Source organism: Sinocyclocheilus rhinocerous, unplaced genomic scaffold, assembly GCF_001515625.1.
Source record: "Sinocyclocheilus rhinocerous isolate Xijiao unplaced genomic scaffold, SAMN03320098_v1.1 scaffold1470, whole genome shotgun sequence".
Taxonomy (NCBI): Eukaryota; Metazoa; Chordata; class Actinopteri; order Cypriniformes; family Cyprinidae; genus Sinocyclocheilus; species Sinocyclocheilus rhinocerous.
Window position 1 is genome coordinate 893,799 of NW_015652166.1, and position 9,148 is coordinate 902,946.

The 9,148-nt window shown below is 35.2% G+C and overlaps 1 protein-coding gene across 1 annotated transcript in view; it reads right to left on the bottom strand.

Annotated features, from left to right (window-relative positions):
- Positions 1-2,093: 2,093 nt before the first annotated feature.
- Positions 2,094-9,148, bottom strand: part of cyp4t8 (cytochrome P450, family 4, subfamily T, polypeptide 8) — a 10,427-nt gene continuing 3,372 nt past the window's right edge. The window contains exons 7-13 of the mRNA XM_016519600.1: positions 8,863-8,969; positions 8,540-8,730; positions 7,096-7,229; positions 6,437-6,501; positions 4,955-5,037; positions 2,927-3,148; positions 2,094-2,308 (exon numbers count right to left, since the gene is read on the bottom strand). Of these exons, the coding sequence (XP_016375086.1) occupies positions 2,971-3,148; positions 4,955-5,037; positions 6,437-6,501; positions 7,096-7,229; positions 8,540-8,730; positions 8,863-8,969 (758 nt within the window). The 3' untranslated portion in view covers positions 2,094-2,308; positions 2,927-2,970. The remainder of the gene's footprint in view (positions 2,309-2,926; positions 3,149-4,954; positions 5,038-6,436; positions 6,502-7,095; positions 7,230-8,539; positions 8,731-8,862; positions 8,970-9,148) is intronic.

Below are 9,148 nucleotides of genomic sequence, written 5' to 3' on the forward strand. Positions count from 1 at the left end.
TTTTTTTGGCCATATCGCCCAGTTCTAAGATGAAGGTATCTCATGAGACAGGAAGTGAAGCTAACTTTGGATACGGACATGCCTTGACGCCTTCCTTGGAACGCGTTCTCCGAAGGCAGCATTTTTCAGTTTTCGAATGCAGCCGAAATTTCAATGGTTCGCCGCTGGGGGGCGATCTCTGTGAACCCGTGAATCAGGCGAGCTCATTGAGATCGCCCCCCAGAGGCGCACCATTGAACCAGTGTCTATGATTTTTACCTGATCTAGTTTCATCAATTTGTAGACATTTTTAATGAGACATCTAAAAGGATGAGAAGTAGTTAAAGGGGTCATATGATGCGATTTCATTTTTTCCTTTCTCTTTGGAGTGTTACAAGCTCTTGGTGCATAAAGAAGATCTGTAAAGTTGCAAAGACTAAAGTCTCAAATCCAAAGAGATATTCTTTATCAAAGTTAAGAGTCAGCCACACCTACCTAAAACGGCTCGTTCGAACACGCCCCCACATATTAAAAGGCTTGTTCTTACCTGCTTTCATATATAATTTATTAATAAACTGTATACCGAATTCGGCCTTTTTATACTCTATCTTAGTCCATTAATTAAGCGTTTTCTTTCTATGTGTCACGAATCCTGTCCATGGACTTCCGTTCAATCACCACCAGAGGTCACCATCCAAGTTCAAAACAAAACTCTATGAACTGCTCCATTGTGAACGTACGGAGCTGTATGAACCACTACAAGCTGTAAAGTAAACAGGAAGTGTTTGTCCGAACTCAGCTGGTTTTGCGAGAGAACGCAAAAGTATTGCGAGGGAACGCAAAAAATCTGACAAATATTTTTTCCTCCCACCCCAAATTGGCGTCACTAGCGATCAGCAGTCGCTTCGAAACAGTGAATCATTTTGCGAATTGATTCGAAGCTTCGAAGAGTTTGGATTCTCACATCACTGATGAGAACATACTTCCACACAACCTTTTGCTATTACATATATCCAACCACACAATAATATATCTAACAGTCATACAACACACAACAGCCAATAATACAAATATAGAATACCAAAATGACACTACACACCCAAAAGTTTTAAAACAAGTTTTTTTTTACCTTTAAAAATGAGTTTCAAAGTCACTCTGATGGTACACTGACTTCTAATAAGATGAACGGCTTCTGTTCCTTTCCAAAAGTCTGCTCTGGAAGTGCGTAAGTTTAGTGAGCGGTACAAAACTCCGCGAAAAGCGTGGATCGCTTTACGTCAGCAACAACTGCGCGTGCACAGCTATCCACTGTAATTACGACAGTGGTATATTTACGACAGTGAATTCCACTCACTTAACTGTAGGGGGCTCCAAAGCCACACATACAGTTTCACTTAAATATGAAATAAATCACATCTAAACTGAATCTTCTTCTAAACCTATCATTGAAGAATTACGCAGGTAGCTGTCTAGCGTTTTTAGAAGAGAGTTTTTGAGGTGAGTTTACAAACCCCTAAATGAAAATGCAAGTTGTGGTGTTGGAAAGAGCTAAAGACAGACTAAAACGAGGGAAAAAAGCCAGAAGTGTGGGATTATAAACTAAAAAGAAAGAATTGATTGACGAGTTGATTTTTCTTACCCGAATTGTTAAAATATAATCTCGGAATTGCAAGAAAAAAGTCAAAATTTTGAAATATAAACTCAAAATTACATTTTTATTCTTTTATTCCGTGGCTTGAATAGACTGCTACGTTAAAACGGTCATTTTCTGCCAGCAGATAGGCTCCGCCCACAAAAACGTCATCACTGTTTGCAAACACTGAAATTGTTTTTTAGTGTATATATAAAAGTATAGTCTTGTATAGTATTAAAGTATAGACTATTTATATGCATTCAAGTTACTGTTTTTCATTAATAACTGAAAATGGCAGACGACATATGCACTTGGTGCATACTTCAGAGACAGGACCTAAAGTTTGTCCTAAACATACGGGCAATTCTGCAGCTTTCATTATACATGGATTGGCTCATTTTACCCCATTCATCTGTCATTAGTCTGCATAGAGAGCAGGATTTGGTCAGATCTACTTGCTAAAATATCCAGATGTAAAGTTTACCAAATTCCAGGAATTTTATTGTATCATACATTTTGTCATACTTCATTTTATAGTTTTAATCTCAAAGACATGGCCAGTAAGTGCTTATATCCTTCAACAAGGACCCTTGCTGAAGACACGCTGGCTTTAATCCTTGAAAGCTGTTGATGGTGTTGATGCCTGAAGGGTCCAGCAGAGGGGCTTCATACACTCTTCCAAAAATGCATTGAACCCTGTTAAATTTCATTGTATGGAGTAAAAAAAAAAAAACACTTTGATAAAATATCTTCTTTTGTGTTTCACAAAAGAAAGAAAGTCATACATTGCTGAGTGAGAGTCATAAATTGTAATGCACTCATAAAATAGAAATGCACTCATTTACTCATCTAAAAATCATAAATCGTTAGGTGAGTAAATGAGTGCATTTCTATTTTTAAGATTAATATTCTTCTAAGGATCACCTCAGGTTAATTCAATGTAAAACTGAATTTTTATTTAAAAGCTGTAGTGCTGATGAGAGTAAACTATTAACAAAAAACACTAAAATAGTTTACATTTCATTATACATAAAAAGGCAATGCACTTATCAACAAAAAAAAAAAGAAAAATTAATAAACATGCATTTTTTCATCTTTTTTGCACTAGTTACAGATCACAAGATTTCATCTGTATTTATTCCATATTAGAGATTTCTAGTTTTAGAATTCATGTAGTAATGTAGCGGAGGCAAAAGATTCATTCAGTAATATTCCTTAGATTTTTTTACCACACTTTAGTGTGTGGTATTTACTAACCATCCAGTTTCCAGGTGTTAAATGTGTATTTAAATTAAGTCATTAAGGCAAACACACCTCCTAGCAGCATGTCAAACAGGCTCAATGTACCCACTAGCTGATCATGAATCCTTTTCTACTGGTTTGATCTTGATGTGAATTCCATTGAGTGATCTGAGCACGACTTGAGGGATCATCTTCGGGGTGTGCTGGGGGTCTTTAATCAGCCGGTATTTCTTCAGTGTCAGCGCCACTGCGACTTTCATCTCATTCATGGCAAAGTTCTGTCCGATGCAGTTTCTGTAATCAAATACACACCAGAAGCTTTCTTTCAATAAGCACAGTAGCAAATATGTTTGCATTAGTACTGAGAACTAAAAATTCTGAAAAATTTGTTCACAAATCACACACTTGTGAACAACACTTTTGGATATAGCACAATGAAATGGTTTATTTAATCATACTCATAGATAAGTATTGTTTAGAAAAATACTTGAATAAATAAAGAATGAAGAAAGAAAATACAACCACTGAGCAAACTTTAGCAGTACTTATTATGGAAGTAGTATACTTTAAGAATATATACTTTAGTGCAAACTGAATGTAACTTTTTCAGACACTTCATTGCATGTTATTTGCAATTAAATGAAAATGTGTTATAGTTTAGATTTATATTAAATGCAGTTAGCTGAACTTTAGAGTGCTTCAGACCCACATGACTTAAGTACATCTTTATAATTTTGAAATATGGTTAGTGTAGGGATGACAAGCATTTATGAAAAGCTCAAATATACTTTAATGTCATTTCTGTTGAAACTTGTACGTCATGTATTTAAATTAAATTACACATTTGTAATGAAGTTGCAATTTAGTACATGCACAATATTAAATGTAATATCGAATAACTACAGCTACAGTTAAAATTATAATTAACTACTTTACATGTGCTTTAGTATGTTAGTCAACACATCAAAATGAGTGTACTTTGAAGCACAATTAAAACATAATGATTTAAAATGTTCTTTAAAGGATCATTTTTTAATTTGACCTTTTTACAAAGTGCACTTAAGTAGACTTTCATTAATATTATATTATCTACAAGTAGTTAGATATAAGATTTGTATATATTTTTTTTATTTAAGGTTTGAAGTACACTACAAGTGCACTTTAAGTACAAATAAGCACACTTCTTTTTCACAAGCATAGCCAACTTAGTAAATCTCTTCCAACAAAACCATTGTCAAAAGGACCTGCATTATCAGTTGCTTTATAGCTCTTTGCTCTCATCAGAGTTGATTTGAGGTCAAAGGCATAAATGCAACAAGCTGCAGGCATGTAATGGGAAAGCTAGCTCACACGGGAGAAGTTCTGTTCGTCATGCAATTATTTTCCATAAAAAAGCAGTTCATAGTGACATGTGTTAAACTGCTGGAAGGACAAAAGACCCCATGCATTTATCATGAATGTAGTCCACAAGAGCAGTGTGCAACATTCTGAGTGTTGCAACACAAGCCTTCTGTGACGAACAGAGCAAAAGTTGTTATTCACTGAAAATCTTCCCATATGCATGCATATACCAAAAGTGCTTCTGATGGCATATACTTGCTTCTCGCAGTTTTTTTTTTTTTAAATATGCAGAATGATATTTGAGAGGGGAAGATGTTTTGTGAATAATGACTTAAATTTTAGTTTGTTTACTACTATAACTATATAAGTACAGAAGAGCCATATGGGCTACTTTCATTGTAATTTCATATTTTTTGAAGCTTGACAAAGTGGTTACTATGAACTGTCATTATACAGAAATTAGTACCTTGAAGAATCTTCCTTTTCTGTTCAACAGAAAAACTTTTTAAAATTCTGATATTTTCCCTCACAATTTAGACTTTTTTTTTCCTCAGAATCATAATTGCGAGATATAAACTCAGAATCATAAGATAGAAATGCAGAATTCCAAGATATAACCTCGGAATGCTGAGTCCAAAAGTCCAAATTGTGAGGTTTAAACAAAAACAAAAAAAAACCTTGGCTGTTTGCTCTGTTCTGTGTGGCTGAAGTGCGAGTGAATGACCCACTTGCTAAACCGCTCATGTCTCTTTAACAAACCTGGGTCCCGCAGAGAAGGGCACAAAAGCATGCGGTGACCTCTCAGCAACATTCTCCGGCAGAAACCTCAACGGATTAAACACCTGTGGACAACACAACACATTAAATACATTTGGAAAAAATACACCAAAGAAATCTAATTAAAACATCAAAAACTTTTTAAAATACATTGTAAAAATCGGAACCGGCAATTGTTACCTTCAAGACCTATTTCTACTTGATTTAAGTCATATAATTTGGGTTATTTCTGACTTGAATAAAACCAGTATTATTTCAGTGGCTTTTTAAATATATTTATATGTACAAACATTATAATACTTCATAATATTATGAAGTCTTATAATATTGTCTTCTGTTAAGGAATATTACAAACATAAAATATACGGTTTCAAATATGGCTCTGTTCATAAACCACATAAAATATATTCTTCAATTGTTTTGCAGATGTGTATTTCGATTATATTACAGTGGGGTCCAAAACGATATTTAAATCTAATTTAAATTTGGAAATAATTTAAGATTTAGATATTTTTTTTAGATTAGATCTATGAAAAGATTAATACAAATGTTTATGGTTATAGAATTGGTTATGATTGCACTACTTCTAAAGAACTAGTCAGATGTGAGTAAATGATTGTCATTGATCATGTGATTCTTTGTGCAGATGACATCTGAAATCAGGCTGGAAAACATGATCATCAGGTTTTGTTAATGCAGCTCCAGTGCATTAAAATAAAATAAAAGCACAGTAAATAATACTAAGACATTCATTCAATTTTTGTTCATTTTCACTTAAACTGTTTTGCTGCTAAATATGTAGTAATTAAAAAAAATTAAATTATATGCAAATGGTGCACTTTCACAACTTTGGACTCTACTATACACTCCTTTTTTAAATGATTATTTTTCAGTCATTATTCTGTTGTACCTGAGCTATGTTATGTAATGAGTGATATTTCAGACAGACAGAATGCACACATACATATGGATTCTCCCACACTGAGGCATTCATGTGGATCCCATAAATGCTAACTCCAATGGTACAACCTGTGGAAGAGAAAAACAGTGTTTTAAGTGATGTATTCAGTGATGTTTTGTGATGAACTGATAACATTCTGTGTCATATGCCAAGTAACTGAACAACAAGCAGCCAGGTTAATGTTTGATCAGATGTTCTCGGAGTTAGAGGTCATCATATCTGTTTATAGGTGAACAGGGCATAAAGCAGTAGGCAGCAGTCTGTCAAAATTCATACTCACTGTTCATTTTCACTTAAACTGTTTTGCTGCTAAATATTTAGTAATTAATTAAAAATTAAATTAATGGTGAAAGTGCACCATTAGTGCAAATGGTGCACTTTCACAACTTTGGACTCTACTATACACTCCTTTTTTAAATGATTATTTTTCAGTCATTATTCTGTTGTACCTGAGCTATGTTATGTAATGAGTGATATTTCAGACATAAAGAATGCACACATACATATGGATTCTCCCACACTGAGGCATTCATGTGGATCCCATAAATGCTAACTCCAATGGTACAACCTGTGGAAGAGAAAAACAGTGTTTTAAGTGATGTATTCAGTGATGTTTTGTGATGAACTGATAACATTCTGTGTCATATGCCAAGTAACTGAACAACAAGCAGCCAGGTTAATGTTTGATCAGATGTTCTCGGAGTTAGAGGTCATCATATCTGTTTATAGGTGAACAGGGCATAAAGCAGTAGGCAGCAGTCTGTCAAAATTCATACTCACTGGAGACCAAAACACTGAAACCATTAAGTGAAATATTATATCAAGGACAGCCTTTCTAAGTGTGTCCATGTTGGCTTATGCTGTTGCTTCTCACAAAATGTTTGGGCTTTATGACTGATGCATTTGGGGAAACTATATGGTCCCCTTCTGAAGCAATAATGAACTTGATCAATCAAAAATGTAGATTCTGTCATCAACAAATTTTTTAAGTTCCTCTAAAAATGTTTTCTTGCAAAGAATTTCGATGGTGACCAGTGATTGTGACAAAAAGTGCCATAAAGTACCATTAAAAGTACTGTAAAAGTAGTATATGACTTGTGTGCTTGTCTGTTTTAGTCTTACGATAGCTTTGTGTGAGGAAGAAACTGAAATATAGGCCTACCTTCAGGTGCAGTCCGTCCATCAAAGAAGGTCAAGGGTTTAGTCAACTTTCGTGATATTCCCGGGACAGGAGGGCAAAGCCGCAGGGATTCTTTAATGCACATTGTGGTATAAGGAATTTTATTGAGGTCTTCCCTGAAACATAAGCAGAGAGGAACAGTCTCAGAGAAACTGACAGTGAATAAGGCATTACTGATGTCTGAAAATGTTTACTAGTTGTGACATCAGTGTGCAGGATTTCTTTGTTATTTGCTCATGAGAGCAATGAAATCAAGGTGTAATGAGTGGGATTTGAATTGATTTGCTATGAATGATCACAATCTGTTTTCTTAAAATCGGAGAAGAGTTGAGTAATTTGGTTTTTGTACTGTATAATGTGTATATAGATTAAACAAGACAAAAATAATGATTATGTCATTGTGTTTTGCTGTGAAATGCTTTGAGTCTTAAAATGAAATGAGATACAATACCTGCCAATTGTAAAATATTTAATTCATAATTTATTTTCAGTGAAAAAAAACTGTATTTTGATATATATGTTAGGGCTGTGCGTTTAATTTAGTCTCGATTTCGATTATAAAAATAGATATTTGAGATAAAATAATTATTTGGCAGACAGTGAAGACTATGTAGCATTTAATTTTTACAATTTATTACTTTATTCATTCCCGTAGTCGATTATTAGCTGAATACTATACTGTTAGACAAAAAATTCAAAGCACCGTTTATATCATTGCATCTTTTTTTCCTATTGTATTTGTCCTATTGTTTGTAATCTTTTTATTACTGACTGTTTACTTGTCTTCGTTAATTATTTGAGGACTTTTTACTTATGCCGAGTTCACACTGCATGATTTTCAAAGTTGTCGGATTACCGTTGTTTTCACACTGCAAGACTATCTGGGGTTAGGGTTGTGACGGTGAGGAAATTTTCCCACCGGTTAATCGACGTGTGACAACACCGGTAATACCGGTATCACCGTGGGGGCGGGGCGTTCCCTCTTTTTCTCGCTTTCCTTCGCTTTTACGCTTTTGCATTTCGTTTCTAAACTAAATCATCCGCCATCGTCTTGTCTGTCTCACCTCACCTCACCTCACTGGAGAAATGAAATCTGATCTGTGATGCGACTGTCGTTTGGTACGCTGCATTGAGCAGCCGCGTTCAGTTTTTAATTGTAGTGTCTGTTCTTTTACTGAACTAAATGATTTTTATTAGGCTACTACAAAAAATCAAAACGACGGTGGGGGTCAGTGCCACGGTGGGCAAGTGACGTAACCGGTGTTGCGACTTAACAACGCTATCACCGTCAACAACGTCTATCGCGGCAAGCCTATCTGGGGTAGCATTCTGTTGCTGCTGTGTTCACATTGCACGATGGATCGGTGACAGGAGGAGTCAACTGTCCAACCCAATGTCACATGAGTAATTACAGTAGTGAGAGTACCAGTCCACTGTGTCTTTTCCATCCAGAACTTGCAGGATCTCCTCTCTGCATTTCTCCTGGTGCTCAGGGTTACATGCCAGATTGTAGAAGATCCAAGATATTCCACTGGCTGTGGTGTCATGGCCTTCAAACATGAATGTGTCCACTTCAGCCCTGATATCTTCATCCGACAAACCCTGCTGATGCTCGTCCTGTGAGCGACAAAAATATCTCTAACATCAATGATAGATGATACAATGGCACTATGCACTATGCAACAAAATATCAGCTTCATTTATTTTCTTTAAATGTAAGTGTTGTGTAAGTGCTTGAGGATATCATACTCGGGCAGACAGAAGAATATCCAAAAAGTCCAAATATCGTTTGTTTTTAACAATGTCCTGTTCCTTCTCAGTCTTCAAGACTTCTTTCCTCTTTCTGATAACTTCCGCTAAAAAAATATGAAGAAATTGAAATGACATGATAGCTTCATAGCTTCGCTTGTTACAGATTTACACATTCAAACATTTGGGGTCGTGAGATTTTGTAATGTCTTTGAAAGTAGTCTCTTCTGCTCACTAACGCTGCATTTATTTGATTAAAAATACAGTAAAACTGTGAAATATTATT